Source organism: Sphaerodactylus townsendi, linkage group LG11, assembly GCF_021028975.2.
Source record: "Sphaerodactylus townsendi isolate TG3544 linkage group LG11, MPM_Stown_v2.3, whole genome shotgun sequence".
Classification (NCBI taxonomy): domain Eukaryota; kingdom Metazoa; phylum Chordata; class Lepidosauria; order Squamata; family Sphaerodactylidae; genus Sphaerodactylus; species Sphaerodactylus townsendi.
Genome location: NC_059435.1, coordinates 23,919,799 through 23,939,504, shown reverse-complemented (window position 1 = coordinate 23,939,504; position 19,706 = coordinate 23,919,799). Strand labels below are relative to the sequence as shown.

The following is a 19,706-nucleotide window of genomic DNA, read 5'->3' as shown; positions in this document are numbered from 1 at the left end:
CTGAAATATTGTAATAGGTTTTTACGCTCCATTAGCCAGACCAAGGACCTGAACCAGAAATCCTGATACCTAACTTTTCAGCATGTCTTCACCCTCCCTGCCAACTTTCAACTGTTCAGTCACTAACTGACTGAAGCTCTCAACTGCCAGACTTAACCCTTTCCCAGTACTTTAATCCTGATGTCTGGTTCAGAATGCTGAGGTAAATGTCTGTGTTCTACCACTCACAGGTAACTTCAGTTGTCAGCAACCAATGGTGGTTGAACTGTTTTACATATTTAGATCCTTTATTTACAAAATTTTATGCCGCCTTTTCACCCAGTCAGGGTCTACAAGTCAGTAAACGTAAAAAAAAAATTAAAACATTGAAACAATTAAAACACCCATTAAAATTATAAAATTCAGTTAAAAACTTATAAACAGACAGGACTAGAAGGAGGGTCGATTATTATATGTTTATTATTAGACTCATTTACAAAATTGTGTGTGGTTTCTTAGGAACTCCAGATGGATCAGCAGGCTAAGAAACATCTTCAGGAAGAGTTCGATGCATCATTAGAAGAAAAAGACCAACTCATCAGTGTCCTGCAGACTCAGGCAAGAACATGTTCTCAGAACAGCCTAAAAGAAGAATACTTATTGGTGTTTTCTTGGTGGATAAAATCTTTCTTTTATTGATGACTCTGGGTGCTTTGCCCTTGGCTTTTTCTTTCTTTCTTTCTTTTTGGAACTGGCTGGTAATATCAGCATTTATGTATTGCTTAATGTCATTTTCACTTCTGCAATGGCAGCTGTTTGCACTTCTCAAGAGACTACCGTGATATTTCTTCTAAGAAGTAGAACCTTTTCAGACAGCATAGAGGGCTAAATTCAGAAGATATGGATTTGGAAGCCCTTGTATGTAGATCTGAAATGATTTCAGGTATAGTTGGTTTCAGTGGGCTCTTTTGAGAAAGTGATTTCAACCAAGCTTATGTAGAAAGTTAATGCGCTTAAGGTTTACAAACACATAGAAATAAATAGAAAGTCTAGCATTCAGATGTTAAAAAATCTGTCTGTGCTAAGTAACCAAATATGCTAGGGGTTATCTTATGTTTACAAGCCTGATTCTACAAGTTCAGTTTTTACTTCAGAGTCATATGAACAAGAGTAGCTGTTCATGAGTTGTTCAGAATGAAAGCTGAAGTGTTCAAGATAGTTTTCAATTTTTGAAATTTGAAATCTGAGGTAAAAAAATATAAATGTATAACTGTATCTGAGTATATAAAGATTACTTTGTGTTAATGAAACTCATACTTATGCAGGTATCATTGCTGAAACAACGGCTGCAGAATGGCCAGATAAGTATTGAACTTCCTGAGCCAAATGTTGAGACGCAACCACAAGTTCAGAGTCCAACAAAAAATGTAGATACAGAGAATACCCTTCAACCAGGGAGTCTTGGTAGGTTCATGTCTTATTTGTCTGACTTGTTCAATGAAGTATTTTAAATAATGTGTGACAAGGCTGGTATTGTTATTATACTGACATTATGAACTACCTACTTGGATAGTTTTAACTTTCCTTTTCACAGTGTCATTGGTTTAGAACAAGTTGGATAGGTTATATTAGTATAATATGGAATATTTAATTGCAAAATAATCTTCATTATGGAATTCTAAATAAATTTGAAAAATTTCTTCCTTCTGTCAAAATAGGAAGGAACTGGTGAAATGTTGAAATAACCTATTACTGGATTCTAGCTTTTGTATTGGTTATTCCAGTTCAAAAATGTGTAGACTTCAGAGTTGCATTTAGGTAGCATATTATAAAATAGTTTCCTCTTACGCTGTATGCAGGGAATTCTGAGTATTTCCATTAGACTGTATTGTTGTGAGAAAGCTACAGCTGTGATTCCTGCATTTTACATTTTCTTATTATCTGGAGCATTCATATTAAATTCCCTTCAGTATGTAATGTTCCACACTCCAGAGCCCAGGAAAATATTTTAAAGATTACTTACTGGAGGGTTTCATTCAAATAATTGCTGTTCTTTTAAAAATACATAGTATGTATACCCAGCAGCTCTGTTTAGAAATAATTGAAGAAAAGCCTTCGACAATAAATTGAAGAAAACTTTGGTATTGAAACATATCCTAGTTCCATTATTTTTGCATGGTTCATACATTTGCTTTTGAATTTCTGTTGGGTCACAGAAATTGTCTTGTATTGTCTTGTATGTCTTGTATTATCTTGTGGGGCTGCTTGTATTATCTTGTGTGGCTGCTAAGCAGGCCTTATTGATATGTAATGGACTGCACGGAGGGGCATCTATGTGCAAACAGTGACGGCCATATGTACAGTTTCTGTATGGAAGAACTACTATATAATCAGTATGCTCCCTGGTTCTGGTGGCAAACCCACACACTCCTGTGTGAGATGTGGCCAGCATGGTATAGTGGTTAAGAACAGGTGCACTCTAATCTGGAGAACTGGGTTTGATTTCCCGCTCTGCCACTTGAGCTGTGGAGACTTATCTGGGGAACCAGATTACCTTGTGCAGATTACTCCAATATATGCCAGCTGGGTGACCTTGGGCTAGTCACAGTTCTTCGGAGCTCTCTCAGCCCCACCCACCTCACATGGTGTTTGTTGTGGGGGTGGGGGAATGGAAAGGAGATTATAAGCCCCTTTGAGTCTCCTTACAGAAGATAAATCACTCCTTCTCCTTCTCCTCTTCCTCCTCCTCCTCCTTTCTTCCTTCTCCTCTTCCTTTCTTCCTCCTCCTTTCTTCTTTTTCTTCTTTCTTCTTCTACTACTACTGCTGCTACTACAGCTACCTGAGTTTGACTTTTCTGGTTTTGTTACAGGTGCTGAAGGGGATTCTAGTAAAATGCTAGAAAATTTAACTCAGAGAGTAAAGCGTCAAGAGAATTTACTCCATCGATGTAAAGAAACAATTAGAATGCACAAAGAACGCTCCGCACAGCTAACCAGTGAGAAGGAAGCACTGCAGGAGCAACTAGATGAGAGACTTCAGGAGCTAGAGAAAATGAAGGTATGTAGGGGAATCTCTTTGCATGAAGTGTTGCAGCAGCAGTTGTTGGAGGAAAAAGTGCGTAAATGTGCTGCAAAAACGATTTCTGAATTCTTGTGCTAAGTAGTATCATTGATTAAATTAGTCTTACAAAGGGGTCTTACATTAGTCTTACATCATTTATGAAATTAGTCTTACAAAGTTGGAGACCGTAGTTCAAGCTGTGTTGCATTATTGTTACCTTATAAATGCATAAGTTCTCCAGGCTATAATGCTGTCACAGGCTTTCTTGTTTCTGTAATTTTTATTTTTCTTGTAAAATGATATTGTGAAGGATGATGGGCAAGATTAGACCTAGCATCCTCTAATTTTTTTACATCATGTACCCCTCCTCCTGCTTCACCGTGGTCCCAGCTTTAATATGGCTGCGAATCCTCCTGGCGATCATACAGTAGATATAACATGTAGTCTAGACTACATCACAAGTACACTGAAGGTTGCAAAGTTTGTGATACTTTTCCTTCTTGAAGGTATATTAATGCATCTTAAGCCTTCTCTATATGTTATCAGCATTCATTTTAAAACACATATGCATCTTTCACAGAGTGGTATAGCTATTGCTGGCTAAAGTGGATTGACATAGTATACCTATTGGCAGCTAATACCCAAATCTGAAGGGGGGGGGGCAGCATTCTCAAGGGAAGAATATTCTGTTAAATTCCCTCCACTCTATCTCTAAGGAACTACACATGGCTGAGAAAACCAGACTGATTACTGACTTACGTGATGCAAAGAATTCGATAGAGCAGTTGGAGCAAGACAAAGTAAGCAATCTAATGCATTCCTAAACATCCAGGTTTTCATCCAGGTGCAAACTCAAGGAAAGTTTCTAAAAATCTGACTGGAGAAATCTGTAAACTGGGATGTTGTGGGGTTTCCGGCCTGCATGGCCGTGTTCCAGTACCATTTTCTCCTGATGTGTCACCTGCATCTGTGGCTGGCATCGTTAGAGGATCCTCTGAAGATACTAGCCACAGATGCAGGTGACACATCAAGAGAAAATGCTACTGGGACATGGCCACACAGCCTGGAAACCTCATAGCACTCCAGTGATTCCAGACGTGAAAGCCTTCGACAATAAATCTGTAAACTGCTCTTGCAATCATAGTTCAAAATATTTTATTTTTCTAGCATGTATAATTCTTGGAGTTTAATTTGTTACAGATATGTAGATTCGTAGGATAGCTTGTATTTGAGAATGTGTATTATGGAATGTGGGTACACTGGCTAGTTTATTATTAAATTATAGAAATCATGCCAGTGTGTAAATTACTCCTGGCATCTTCAGCATGTAATACAAAAGTTCTCATTGTAGCATGATGCATTTGATGTATCAGATTTCAGAAAGCCATATCATGATTCTTATTTGTGGTATTTCTCCTGGCTTGGAGAAATGCACACTGGAAGCTGGAGCCTTCTAAAGCTCTAACACAACAGAATCTCCTGCTGTACCCTCAAGAGTTGCAAATGTAATTCTTGCATTCTCTTAAATTCCGTGGTGGCGAACCTTTGGCATTCCAGATGTTATGGACTACAATTCCCATCAGCCCCTGCCAGCACGGTCAATTGGCCATGCTGGCAGGGGCTGATGGGAATTGTAGTCCATAACATCTGGAGTGCCAAAGGTTCGCCACCACTTACATGATACTTGGGCACATTGTTCCAAGGCAGCAGAGAAGCAGTGGCCTAAATTGCATAGCAGTGTTTGCCTCCTGTTTCAGTTTTTACAGGTGTATATTCTCAAAGTGTACTTCTGCCTGTAATCCCCTGTTCCATAGGGCATGGTAATAGCAGAAACAAAACGTCAAATGCACGAAACCCTGGAAATGAAAGAGGAAGAAGTTGCTCGGTTGCGAACTCGCATCAAGCAGGTTATTACACAAAGTGAAGAATTAAAGGAACAGAAAGAAAAATCTGAAAAAGCTGGTAAGAGATTGTGCCAGTTGTCTGTTATTTGAGTAGGCACTGGGTTTTGTTTGCCTAATTTGTTTGCACTGTCACCAGCCATTATAGCAATCCCATTAACTGCACTTGACACATTCATCGCAATTGACATCATTGTTTGCTTGAAGAGCAGTGAGTAAATGCTCCTGATCAAAAATCCAGGGGTGCCTGTGTGGCCTCCCAAACAGACCAAGTTCAGATCCTTATGGAGTGTTTTACTGCAGCCTGCAGTATCCCCTCCTTCTCCCACCTCCCGCTGCTAGTATAGGAATGAGAGCACATAAAGTGCAAGTAGAGATCAGAGAGAATATGATGCGTTGGCCAGTGAAGTACCTTCAGCTCGCCACATTTAGAACATGAACCTATTAATGACAAGCACTTCCTTTTTTCGTTTTTATGCTGGTATCAGAAAGTTGCAAAAAGGATTGTGGGATCCTCCAGAAGGATTTAAACCATTTCAAAACAAGGTATTCAAAAACAAGATGAAAAGGGTACTCTACTTTCTTAGCTGGGTCAAGGACTAGTTCAGTAGTCTTCTGCACTATGGCCACTTTACTTAGGTGTTCCATAAAGCAGCTAACATATTGTTGGCATTTAATAACGCTACTCATAATAAATTAATCCCAAAGTGCTGTGGGGAATACACACTTCATGTAGGGCAGACAGGCTAGCAACCATTTAAAATTCCTGCTCAGTATCAAGCACGTGCTAGATTCCGAGTGTGGAGAAAAGATCCAGTGAGGCCCAGTAACGACAATAAAATTTCCCAAGTAACAGCTTACAAACCATGAGCCAGCCTTAAGAATGGGTGCTTTTTTCTTCCCTTTTTGTACTCGGTACCTTTCCCATGAGCATTTGACCCTTCTTTCATGTTGCATGTACATTAACACACATCATGGTTAAAGCAAATTAAGCGAATTCCAACCCACAACTTCACAGTTTGCTTTGGTGCACCTGCAGTTTTGAAATCGTGGAAAGAAATTGTTCCAGAGTCAGAAGAAGGAAATGTTACTCATGAGGATGTCTCTGATTTGTAATAGTTTGCAGGATTTGTGTTATGCTCACGTTCTCCTATATCCTGTCTCCAAACTTTGTGCCACTCTGGGGGACTGTAAAGAAGTTAATTGGGAGGGGGAAATGAGATGGTTTAAAAAGTCAAGTTTTCTGGAACTAATTTTAAATTTAAAATGTGGCAATTCTGATAGCTCCTTTTACATTTTAATGACTGGCTGCATTTAATAGTGCAGTGTATTTCTGTACAGTAGAGTGTTGTGGGTTTTCTGGGTTGTATGGCCGTGTTCCAGTAGCATTTTCTCCTGACGGTTTGCCTGCATCTGTGGCTGTCATCTCTGAAGAAGCCAGCCACAGATGCAGGCGAAATGTCAGGAGAAAATGCTACTGGAACACAGCCATAAAAACTGGAAAACCCACAACACCCTAAGGATTCTGGTTGGGAAACCTTCGACAATATATTTCTGTACATTTTGTTATATTTAGATTTTTCTTTCCTACCTTTTCTTGGTATGATTTGGTTAAGTCACGGTCATGTTTGCTTTGGGTTGAGGGAGGCTGGGTTTAGGGTGGGGGTACTGGTGTTCAGCGTGATGGAGACGTTATTTTCATCAAGTCTCCTTCAGATGTGTAACACAATATAAAAATACCCTTGAAATGCTAGACTTTGAAAATGTATGGAATAAAGCTTTTAACAGCTTATTTGTAAGATGATTATTGCAGCTTTTTGTTCTGTAGCCATCAGCTCTGTTTACTAAAACCTCACAAAGGATCTTATTTTTGTGCATCCACACATGCCAATAAGTGAATCATGGTGCCTTTCCCAAGCCTTGTATGAACAGGATTGGGGTAAGGGATCTCTTCCTTACATCACTAAACTGCTGCTTGCAGCAAGCTTTATAAAGTAAATTCTGTGCTTCTCAGGCAATATCAAAAGTGAATGCCTTAAATTTGTTTCAAATAAATCCCCATACGACTTGAAATATTTGGTTCTTTTCGAATATTTCTTTTTAAAGGATTGCTGTTTCGTAATGCTCACGACGCCAGAGTTTTACCTTTTCATTACAAACATGTCCAAGACTGACCAGTTTCTAAACCCTGGCAAAACTATTACAGTGAATTCTTACATTGTTTTCCAATCTTTGCTTGTTGAGTTGTGTGTGTGACAACATAAATGTTCTTTATAGATAGGAAAGTTCTCTCTCTCTTCAAATATTTGTTCAAGGATTACTAGTATAAGTTTTCTGAATGTAGAACAACTAGATTCTTCATTTGTGTTTGTCCTTCCTTCCCTTTTCTTGCAATCTAGTTGCAGCCAACTTATAGGAACTTATAGCAAAGCAGCCTCTTCCCATCGGCGCGGTCCGAACTGCACCGCTGGGAAGACGCTGCTTCCCCTGTTGCCTCCACTCACCGTCATGTCCAGCGGGTCCCTGCAGCCCTCCAGAACGATGCTGGACATGATGGTGAGTGGAGAGGGCTGACTGAGAGGCAGCTCCGTGCAGAGCCACCTCTCCAGCTGGGGAGGGAGTGGGGGCCGCTTGCACGCTAGCCTGCGAACGGTCCCCGAGCCTCCACCGGCATAAATTATGCTGGTGGAGGCTTGTTTCCACCCGTGTGCAGAAAGGATCTTAGTGTTAAAGAAGCTTATTTAAGCACAGCCTTCATCAAAACCATTATTCTGTGCAGTATCAAACAGTGAACTTTTATGAAAGAGCATTTATATTGCTCTGGACGGCTATTAGCAATACTTACCTATCTGTAAAGTTGTACCGCCATTTTCTTCTCTGTGGCAGACGGAACCTACTGAACAGAGAAGAAAATGGCGGGCACAACTTTACAGACAGGCAAATCTTGCTAATAGCTGTCCGGAGCAATATAAATGTTCCTTTATCAAATTTTGTTGTGTGATATTGCATGGAAAAATAGTTTTGACAAAGGCGACGCTTAAATAAGCTTTTTTAACACTACAAGAGAATCTGAAGGTGGTGGGTGGAATGAAACTTGGCAGGCATTGACCCTGCGGAGCACTTCAGCACAGAGAAGGTCCAGGAAGATGTGGATCTCCTGAGATGTTTCCCCTGAGAGAGTGTATATATATATGGAATTTCCCAGCTTTCACCACTAGATGGTGCAAAATGGTAAACACATTAATGTGGTAGGTGCTCTTAAAAGGGATATAGTGTCACACTAGATCTCTTGTGGTGTCCCCCCCCCCTCCCCGCAAAGTCTCTTTGCAAGCTTTTTGAACCAAGCAAATTTTTCATCTGGTCAGAACAAAAGCAAGAAACTTGCTTATGGCAGGCATTTCAAGATTTAAAAAAAATATTATGTGTTTAAAATGGAACCGAGATCTTTAGAGAATGTGCGACTGCATGAGATTTCTGATTGTTTTTATGTCTCTCATATCTATGCAGGCCATTCTTGCATCTAGCTGTCTTCATCTTCTGGGCAGAATGTCAGATTTTGGATGGCAAAATTCTGCCACGGAATACCTTTTTATCTGAATTTCATAAGCTATTTCTCCCAGTTAGGCAAAAGTAAGCTAAATCAGGCCGAATTCTTCTGTTTTTAAGTGACAGGGGACAGGATACCGGCTTTTCATTTATGATGATTTCTTTTGTTACTCATATCGCCTGTACCTGCTGTACTGCTCATTCTCAGAAGCTTGCAGATTAACTTGGAGATTTCTTAGAAAGACATACCATTCATTATATGCTATTGCTAGATGATCTGAAAAAATAACATGAGAGTAAGCTTATCTGTATAAATTAAATCTTAGTATGCTTTTCCTTTATTTTTGATCACTGACTTTTAAACATAAATGATGTCAGACAGAAATAGATAAGGTGGTAAACTTGTTTCTATACTGTACCATCTCAGGCAGAGGGTCAGATCTATCTTGAGTCTTTCTCCATAAAATAGATTCTCTGTACATGGAAGTTCGCATATTAATGGAAAAGATTCTAGAGTAGCCTTTTCTATATTCAGGAATTCAGTCATGTGATTCCTTATCTGCAGCCCAGAATAGTATAAATCAGGCTTACTGCTTCAGTTGCTGTTTGGACAAACAAATGTGTATTGAATTAGTGCCATAGAAAACATTGCTACTTGTACCAAAATGGTAAAGGTTGGGGTTTTGGATAGTATTTTCAGTTATTAGATTGTATCACAGGGTGTGTAGGGAGAAAAAAAAAATCCCTGCTGTGGACGTCGTAGAATTTTTCGTGTCTCTTTTTTAGACACAGCCATGCTAGTACAGGAAGAAGTACTGTCTCTATTTCAAGGTTGATTTTATAGCTTTAGAATATTCACAGAACAACTGAGTAAGGAAAAGGTAAATTTGGATAACTGCTGGTGTAATTGGATGAGAATCCTTATTCATTTGCTGCTGGCATTTGCCCCTTGCTGGAGGCTGAGTTACCTTGGATAGAAATGTTCTGTGTTTTTGTGTTAGTCTGCCTGAGATGCATAAAATTTTACTTCTAGAGAACAAAATGTGTTTCTGTGGACTGCTGCATCCGTGTGCTTTCATGCTCCCTTTTCTGATCATGTATCCTGCATGCCTGGCTTTCCTCCTCATGCTGTGTGCCTGTAAATATGGTAGTGCAATTGCATGGTGCTGATATACTGCATTTGAGTAGTCAAATCCAGTAGAAACTGGAAATGTGTCTGGGGACCCTGCCTGTAGTCATAAATGTGTATTTCCTTTTCATCCACTCCACAATTTAGAATGATGGTAACCCTCCCCTTGAGTATTATTTTAGTTAACCATTAGAAGACAGGTATTAAAGTGATGCAGGACCTGAACCTATTACATCTTGAGGTTTTGGTACTGACTTCAAGGATATAACTAGATGTTGCATTTGAACATAGATCATCTATCAGATACAGAATTTCCATGAAGCTTTCTTCTCCCCCCACCTTGTTCTTGTAGCATCACATTTTATACTACCACTCCACTTAGTTCAGCATAGAGTCTTCTACTGCAGAGAACGTTTTCACTGGCATAAGGTTCCTTGTGACTATGACTATGGCTTGGATCCAGTAGGGGGTTTCTGCCAGATGGGGGATTTCTGCCCACGAGTGCAACTTTCTCACCTCCCCCTCTAGCTGCAGTCCAAAATACACCCCCAATGCTGCTGTTGGGTGTCCCTCTCATTTGCCTCCTAAGGCCAAGTCTTATGTTGCAGTTATTTGTGTCATTTTTTAATTCCCAAGCAGTTTTTTTGACAGTTTACTTTTTTAAGTGGAGACTTTCATCTGGAGATGAAATGGAAGAGTCACAGCTTGAATATTTTTCTATCTTTCTTCCTCCCTCCCTCCACCAAGACATGGCACTTTATAAAATTCTCCAATTACGTTCTCCTCAGCATTGTTGAATATGTGATAGAAACTCTTCTGCAGGTACCTGTTTGATAGTTTTGTTGAGCTAAAGCAGGTACATTGCAATAGACTTAATTCAGTTCTGAATTCCTATGAGATAAAACTGGTCTTAAGGTTGCATAGGGCAGGCATTCCAATCATTCTTTGTTTTTATTGACTCCTGAGAATTGTTAAACAAACATTAGTTTGAGTAAAAACAAATCGCTGGTGAATTACCTTCCATCCCGCTCAATTGAGAATTTTTTTTAAAAAAATAACCATTGCAACAGGAAGGATCACTTAATTGTTTGATAGTTCAGTTTATTGTAGGAACATGAGGGCAAATTCAGCATCTTCCAGGGTCCAGGGTGACTTCACAATTTCTTCTTTGTAGGTAATATAGAAAGAACAGGGTCTGCACACTGAACTCATTTTATACCTATAAAATCTTCTGTTTCTCCTCTTCTGTAGCATTTGAAGAGCTAGAGAAGGCGCTGAGTGCAGCCCAGAGGACTGAAGAAGCACGCAAGAAGTTACAAGTAGAAATGGATGACAGGATCAAAGCAGTTGAAAAAGCAAGCGAGGAGGAGCGTGTGAACCTTCAACAGGAATTAACAAAGGTGAAGCAGCAAGTGGTTAACATAATGAAGGTAAATGCTAACCCTGAATTGCAGTGTAAGTGATAACTTCATTTGATGTGAAGTTTGGCATGCAGCACAGTAATGTTGTAACAGAGCTCAATCTCCACTGTCAGTGGGAGGACAAAGTAGTGAACTCCAGACTCCTTCCAGTTTTACTTTATTCAGTCTAGAGACTGGAGTAAACATATACATAATGGCTCCTCTGTTACAGAATTATGGAGCAAATTGTTTGCATCCCTGGGGAAAAAAATTAAGGACATGGGGCTCTTGTAAGATAACTGACAGAGGCCGCAGTGCTGTGTGCTTTGGAGAATGCCCTGTGGAATTTACAGCAAAATTGTAATCATGCTTATTCAGAAACCAGTGCTCACTTTGAATTTATTGGGAAGTCTTCAATATTTCTGTCTTGATTGGAACTCTTCTGGAGGGTCTGTTGCTTTAAGGAAAATGTATCTGTGTGCAGAATCGCAATCCAAAGTGTGTGTGTGTTAATCACAATTGCTTTCTTCTTAACTCTCCAAGCAATAACACATTATTTCTTGGGATACTTAAATTTTTTACTTCAAATTGCAGAAATCTTCAGAAGAACGAGTTGCTGAACTGGAGAAGTTGCATAAAAATGAATTGGCGAAGAAAGAACAGGCCTTCCAGGAACAAATCAAGGCAGTTCTTGTAAGTACCTATAAAAGGTGACTCATGCATGACAACATTGAAATGAATCCTGCCTAAATACTTTCATAGTAGTGACCTCTGTAAAGAAGAGAAGCGTGTGTTTAAAATGCACTTGGACATATCAGGGAATCTTCATAGTCTCTGGGGCAAGCATCATCTATGTGTTTGCTGTGTAAAGTGGGAATTGATACAAACATTTGGCACAGTTTGGAGGTTTTAGTATCTGCATTTTGCCATTATAACACATGTATTCCCCTTCAGATTGTTGTTTAAAACAAGTACTGGAATTGAAATATCTGCTCTCACCATATCTCGGCAGATATAGATACGCCTGGCTGTTTTTAAAAGATCCTTCAGGACTCCCCCACCCCCCCAAGCAAGGCATATCTATCTGTCAAGATACGGAGAGCAGATATTTCAACAGATAAATATATACTTTCTTTTCTTTTCAGGGCTATTAAGCAATTCAGGCTTCAATCTTTAGGGGGTTTTTTAAATGTACAGATTGTTCACTGCATTCCAAAGTTGAAAACACAGTCCTGTTCATGTTGGGTGACTATTACCACCATGATACTTAGCTGTTCCTCTGTGCATATCTGAGCAAATATCTTCAGCGCTCTTTTTAGCCCCACTCTCGTCAATGATAATACAACAGCATCATCGGCATACATGAGAATGGCTATACTCTTATCAGCGGTAAGGATAGGTGCATGAGTATCTTTCTTATGAAACCCTGTTATTAATGTGTTAACATAAAAGTTAAACAAATGGGGTGCTAGAAGGCACCCTTGCCTTACACCTTTCTGGGTAGAGATGTAAATGCCGATTAGATGACCTTTGTGTGGAGAACCTTTACTCTGTATGGTCGCAATTCTCATGTAACTTGATACCATTAAGTGGAGAAGGCGTCTATTAGATATTTTTAAGGTTTCTACTAACTCTTTGACCAAAAGCCGACTACGAAAGTTACATTGTCAAATGCAGCTTTAAGATCAAACAAAAGCTGCATAGTAGTGATCCTCTTTTTTGGATAAGCCACCATATTTCTCTACTGTAGGGTTTAATTATCAGGCAGTGATCCAAGTGGTTGAAACGGCCTTTACTTAAAGCTCAGCCTCGTTCATCCTCCAATAGTTTTTCTCTATTCAGCCATTCCAAGTAGTTTTATACACAGATATTTTAGTATATAGAAGCTTTGCTTGCAACACTCAAGTAAGCTTAATTGGTCTGTAATTAGCTGGATTTGAGGATAAGTTTCCTTTTTTTAAAAAATAGGGACTATAATTGCAGCACTCCAATCAGATGGGAGATACAGGGCCGGTGCTATTGATTATATGAGTAAAGTAAGCTCCAGCTTAAAACTGGGGCCCACCATTCTCTACATTAGTTTTCCAGTAGCCAATTCTGGTGGTATAAAGTCATTTCCCGGGGCCTTGCCATCTTACAATTGCAAGATCATGATTTCTAATTTCCTCTACTATGGTCACTGGAGGCCATAGTGGGATATCAGACAAGACAGAGTGATGCCACGTTAGAGCCTGCTGATGCTTTGTAGAGGTCAGGAAATAACTCTCCCAGACTTCTGCTGGGATTGTGTTTTACCATGGTAAAATTGTAAAAATTGTTATTCTGTGCTATTAGTCTCCCTGTAAAAGTTCTGGAATCATTGGTTTTTGCCGCCCTAATTAAGGCTTGCCATTTGGCATGACTGTCCGACTTTTTCTTATATTTTATTGCAAAGGATTTGTAGTGGATCTTTTTCCCTTCAAGTACTTGAGATTGTGGGATCACACCAGCTTGAAAGCTGTGGAATAATTTTATAAGATTCTTCCTCCTTAGCTAATACACAATCATGGTCAAACCACTGTTTATGGAATGTTCCTGAATAAGAGATACCTCTGCTGTTCTTTGAAAGGAGGGGTTTGAGGGTTTGTACAAGTTCCTCGTACCCCTTTAGTATTGACCCTTTATTAACCTGTTTTTTTTACTAGAGTCTCGGAAACTCTCTCTTCTGGCTCCAAATCCTACCTATGTCTGAATTGAACCAGCTAATGAACTGTTGTTCAATATTAGTATTCCATTATTACCACCATGTATATCTGTTTTGTTTTGTTTTAACAAACCTAGTTCTGTTTTAACAAACCTCAGTTTCAGGTAGTTTAGAGAAAAAATGCTTGCATCCACGTGGAAACATAAGGTTGCACTAAGGGAAGCCTGCAGATTTGTGACACAGCAACCTTTCCTCCTTACCAAGCTCCTCTTAATACACACACTATATAGGCTAGCAAATGGTCAACAGGCTAACCTTCAAATATATGTTCATTTGTTATGCTTGTGAAAGGTTCTGTGTAAAATTAGACTGAACCATTGAAAGCATTAAACTTCAAGAAATTCATAGTTACATGTTAATTTTCAAAGTTATGAGGCTATTGATGACTTTTAATTATTTGTATTGGGAATAATTAATCATTGTGTGCTTTATTGTAAAAAATGTGGATAGGAACAAGACTAAAAAGTATTATTGTTTAACTTTCTTGTTAGTAGTATAAAAGGTTCTGTAATGTAAAAATACAAATTACTGCATGGTTCTTTAAAAAATAACAACAAACAATTCTTTCCATAGGAAAAGTGCCAGAGTAAACATTTACAGTCCATTCATGAAAAAGAACAACAGGAATCACTAGCCTTGGAAGAATTAGAATTGCAGAAAAAAGCAATTCAACTGGAATGTGCCAAAAAAGTAGAAGACATGCAGCAAGAAGTAGAGACCCTCAAAACTGTGAGTAAAATACTTGGAAGGTTTTTAGACTTTTCTCAGCTTGATGAGAATACAGATGAATTCATGAGCTTATAAAAAGTATACGTATGTTAAATAATTCTGTTGAGAGGAATTTGGAGAAGGGCAAGCTGCTCAGAAGGCTCAAAGAGCATGATTATAGCTTTGCCTGTAGTTTTTTGGATCCAAGCACATATGAGAGAGAAACGGGAGTGTCTTTTGAGGCAGAAAGCAGACAGGACTATGTCACTTGCAGTTCAATCCTATGCAGAGGTATTCCAGTTTTAGGATTGCACTGCGAGTCTTTTCTGAGTAGTGTCCAACGTGGCGGTACTAAATAGAAACGTTGTGTGAGTTATGTACCAATTCTTCATTCCCGTTGCAGACCCCCTTGTTTAATTCCTCAGGGCCCTCCATCTTCTAGAAGCATAATTTCACAACAGTCAGTTGGTTGCAATGGGAGGGGAAGTCAGGAAAGTCCCATTCTGCTAATGGAAAATGTAGTCTGGATTCAGCCGTTAATTGACATTTATTAAGGGGCAATGCAGCCAAACATAGACTTTGAAAGCTATTGATTTCAGTTGAAGAGAGCTGAGTATGTGCTTGACTCACTCATTGAAGTCAGCAGGACAAAAAGAGCTTGATTTTGACTGGATGATGCCCAAATATTTAAAACTGTATCTGAGAGAAGTAATGTACATCTCCTGTGACTGTTACCTGCAAGTTCGTTGTAAATTTTAATTCATAAAAATTATATTCATGCCATGTTTAAACTAACATCTTTTTTAAATACAGAGAATTCTTGAGTTGGAGAGTTCCCTTAAAAAAGATTCACAAGTTGACAAAAGCCAGCTGGAGGAAATGACTGCTCAAATAGGATCGGAAAAAAATAAGCACAATAAGGAAGTTACTACCTCGTCTGAAAAGCACGGAGAAGAGCTAGAGTTTGCAAAACAGCAACAAGAACAACTGTGGACAGTAAAACTTGATACATTGACCAGGCAGCAGCAATTGGAAATGGAAGAGCTGAAAAGGCAAAAGGAAGAAGTGGCTAAAATGCTAAAAGAGAAAGAGGCAATATTTCATGCCCACATAGAAGAAATGAATGAGAAGACTTTTGAAAAACTTGACGTGAAACAGACAGAGCTAGAAGCACTGTCTTCTGAGTTATCAGAAGCACTAAAAATTCGTCAGACCCTTGAAAGAGATCTGTCAGCATTAAAAGATGATGCGGATAAAGCGCAGCAAGACTTTGAGGCCAAGCTGGAGCAACAGAGGAATCAGCATCAGAAACAAATCGAAACTATATTTAAAGACCATGAAAGAGCTGAAGAAACATTCAAAGAAGAGATCACTCAACTCAGGCAACTTTTGGAAGTTAAAGAGAAACTCCAAGTGGAATTGGAAATGCAAGTGAAGGCACTGAAGGAATCTCTAGAAAAAGCTGGAACTGAACATAATGGACTGTCTGCCGAACTTGAGGCTCTTCGCCTATCCACTACTGACAGCGTTAGAGAACAGACAAGCATTTATGAACAGCAGTTAATGGCCCTTCAACAGAAGCTGGCAGATGCGAACACTGAAAAATCACATCTTGAAGAACAGGTAGTAAAAATGGAATCTCAAATGAATGAACTCAAGGCTGATTTAGACTGTCAGATTTCTCAGGTAGATAATTTGAAATATCAGCTAGAGGAGCAAAAGAGAGAAAATGCACAGACCGTAACTTCTGTGACAGATGACTATGAATCCCAGTTAAGAGAGTTGAGAGAGAAGGTTGATCAGGCAATGACTTGTTTTACAAATAAGGAAAATGAGCTTGAACAAATTAAGGAACTCCTGAATCAACAAATTAACAAACTTGAGCAGCACCTATCTGCCAAAGAGGAGGAAATTAGTATGTTAAAAGGTGAATATGAAAACAAATTAAAGCATCAAGAGACACAAGCAGAGAAAGTTAAGGAAAAAGCAAAGGAGATGCATGAGAAATTTAAGAAAAAGCTTTCAGAGCAGGAAGCGAAACTGAAAAAGGAAATTGAAAACAAACAGTTGGAGCTCAGTCAGAAAGAAAAGCAGTTCAATTTGAAAATACTGGAAATGGCTCATGCCAGCTCAGCTGGAATCAATGATGCTGTGTCAAAACTGGAGATGAATCAGAAGGAGCAACTAGAAACTCTGGCAGAAACTCACAGACGAGAGCTGGAAGAAATTGTCCAATCCTGGGAAAAGAAGCTGAGTCAGCAGGCTGAGGAGCTTCAGGAAAAACATGAATTGGAGCTTCAGGAAAAAAACCAGGAAGCAGGAGACCTGAAACAGAAACTAGCCACTTTCAGTGCTGAGAGAGAAGGGTTTAGTGCAGAGATCGTCCGGTTAAAGGATGAGCAGGCAAGGAAGGATGAATCTCTTAATGCGCTACAAGTAAAGCTACAGGAGACATTAGCTGAGGTGGCAGCTTTGACTCAAAAAGTAAATGATCTCAAAACACAACTTGGAAAACTCAAGGATGATCTTGGTCTGGCTTTGAAACAGAAGGAAACTCTTCAGGAACAACTTAGCGAACTAAAGGCAATAGGAGAAAAAGAGAAGGACAAAGTCAGTGAATTGGTGGATAGGTTGAAAATTTCTGAAGAGCAGCTTCAGGCTTTGGAGTCCTCTCATTTTAAAGAACGTGAGGACTATGAGAAAAAAATTGAGGATACTAATTTTGAGCTTCAGGGGGAAAAAGCTGCATTTGAGAATCTTGTAAGGCATCTCTCCATACAATTAGAGGATTACCAGCAGAAAGCGGAAGCTTTACTGCAGACAAAAGCCAGTGAACTGACTGAAAAGTTCAGTGAAAAAATGTCTTCAGTAATTGCTAAAGTTGCACATTGTCACCACCAGGCAACAAAACTAAAAGATGCAATTTTAGTCAAAACCTGTAAAATCCCTGAACTAGAAGCTCAGCTTAGGGAAGTAACTGAGAGCTGTGATACTTTAAGCTGCTCTTTGCAGGAATCCAAAGAGCACTTGGAAGAAAAGGAAAGTCTGGTGAGGTCCATGACAGTGGATATTGAACAGCTGGTAGCAGAGAAAGAGCAGCTGCAAAAAGAAGGAGGGCATCAGCAGCAAGCAGCAACAGACAAGGAAACCTGTATCACACAGCTGAAGAAAGAATTATCAGAGAATATGAATGCTGTCACCTCCATGAGGGAGGAAATCGATGAGAAGAAGTTGGAGATTGCTGATCTGAATAAACTTGTCGGTGAGTTGAACCTCAAACTAGAAAATAGCTCAAGTGAAAAAGATGCGGCAGTGGCATTGTTAAACAAACAACACAAAGAGAATCGACTGCAGTTATTGAACGAGGTGCAAGAGTTGTCTTCCAAAGTTGATACACTAAGTCAAGAAAAAGCAGCTGCTCTTGAACAGGTGGACCACTGGATGAACAAGATGTCAGAGTGGAAGAAGAAAGCCCAGTCAAGATTTACACAGAATCACAGCACCATTAAAGAGTTGCATAACAAGCTGGAGTTAAGTAATAACCAAGCTAGTGAAAAAGAAGAGGAGCTGAACAGAATGAAGGAAGAGTTAGATAAACAAACCAAGAATTTAGAACATCTAAGGGGTTTAGTAGATCAAAAACAAACGAGAAAAGAGAAGCAAGAGTCTGATTTGGTTGCTGAGCGGAAAATCCATACAGCAAGAATTGCCGAGCTTGAGGAACATATTACTCGGAAAACAGCTGAAAACGATTCATTAATGGAGGAGCTCAAAAGGCAAAATGAGCAGAATGACATTAAGCAACAAGATTTAGCACATCACCTTCAAGGAACTCAAGCAGCAATTGAGGAAAAGGATAACAGTCTTAAGGAGATGGAACAGAAAATGCTAGTTCTTGAAAAGAAAATCAAGGCAGCGGAAGTTGACCTTGAGGCAAAATCAAGAGAATTTGAACAAACAAACAGTGCGCTCATGAAGAGCAAAGTAGAAGAATTAAAGGCTTTAGAAGAGAGGCTTATTTCAGAAACAAATGCAAAAACAGAGTTGAAAAAAAAGGCTGAACAAAGAATTGGTTCTATTAAGAAACAGTTGACGTCTCAAATGGAAGAAAGAGAACAGCTGTATAGACAAGAACTTGAAAAACAGTTGGTAGATTTAGAGCAAAAGCTGCAGGAGAAAGAAAACAAAATTAAATCTTTAGAAGAAAGAATGAAATCAACTGACAATTCCGCTGTGTTGGAAAAAGAGATGATACAGAAGGTGGAAACCATGGAAGTTTCCACAGAGCAAGAGAAAATGCATGCGCTGGAGAGTATGCAACAGATGTATGAATTAAAAATAAGTTTTCTACAAAATGATTTATTAGCAAAAGAGAAACTTCTGCAGATGTACAATGGGGAACAAAAGACAAGTAATACCCCAAAGTTAGAAGCTCAGAAACAGCTAGAGGAACTCCTTAAAAAGAACCAAGATGACCTTATCAAAATTGAAAAACTCCAGCAAGAACTTGAGGAGCAAATTAAGAAACATGATACATTACTTGAACAACATACAAAGGACAGCAAAGATTTAGCAAATATCCGAAGAGAACTGAAAGCCAAAGAACAAAAGCAGCAAGAGACAGAGCAGGTGATTGAAGACTTGCAAAAAAAGCTGCAAGAAATGGAAGAAGAGAGGCAGCCATTCCAACAAAAGATTAGCAGCTTCGATGAAGATTTAGCAAGAGAGAGGGAGCTACACAAGGCAGAGTTAGGAAAGATAACTTTAGAATATGAAGAGAAATTGCAGGGACTGCAGCAACAGGTAGATGGGAAAAGTTCCCTAATAAAAACTTTGGAAGAAAACACAGAGGAAAAGGCTCAGTCAAGAGTTGAGCTTCAGAAACAGCTTGATGATCTGAAGAACCTGCAGAGCAAACTGGAAGAGGCTGAGCGGGAGAAAAAGAAGCTCAGCAAAGATGTGAATAAGCTGCAGAAAGATGTGCGGAGTTTGCGAAAAGAGCATCAGCAAGAGCTGGAGATAGTAAAAAAAGAATCGTTAGAAGAAATGGAGCAGAAACTAAAGTAAGTTCGGGCTGTTAAGGCCCATTAATCATTTTAAAATGATTGTTACCCACGTGTATAAATAGTGAATGAATGAATTTATTTGTTCGTAGCTGTGGGCCGTTACAAACACATCAACAATTAACACTTCTGCACTGTGTTATTAAACAGGAGCTTTTAACACGTGGCATTAAAGA

The 19,706-nt window shown here is 39.2% G+C and overlaps 1 protein-coding gene across 4 annotated transcripts in view; it reads left to right on the top strand.

Moving 5' to 3' along the window:
* GOLGA4 (golgin A4) overlaps nucleotides 1-19,706 on the top strand; it is a 59,486-nt gene that overhangs the window by 22,708 nt on the left and 17,072 nt on the right. For 3 of the 4 annotated variants that reach the window (XM_048510326.1, XM_048510329.1, XM_048510327.1), the window contains 9 exons: nucleotides 499-597; nucleotides 1,305-1,443; nucleotides 2,850-3,037; nucleotides 3,757-3,840; nucleotides 4,855-5,002; nucleotides 10,868-11,046; nucleotides 11,611-11,709; nucleotides 14,333-14,488; nucleotides 15,281-19,530. In XM_048510326.1, coding sequence (XP_048366283.1) covers nucleotides 499-597; nucleotides 1,305-1,443; nucleotides 2,850-3,037; nucleotides 3,757-3,840; nucleotides 4,855-5,002; nucleotides 10,868-11,046; nucleotides 11,611-11,709; nucleotides 14,333-14,488; nucleotides 15,281-19,530 — 5,342 coding nt within the window. The remainder of the gene's footprint in view (nucleotides 1-498; nucleotides 598-1,304; nucleotides 1,444-2,849; nucleotides 3,038-3,756; nucleotides 3,841-4,854; nucleotides 5,003-10,867; nucleotides 11,047-11,610; nucleotides 11,710-14,332; nucleotides 14,489-15,280; nucleotides 19,531-19,706) is intronic. The other variant, XM_048510328.1, reaches the window with a different exon arrangement.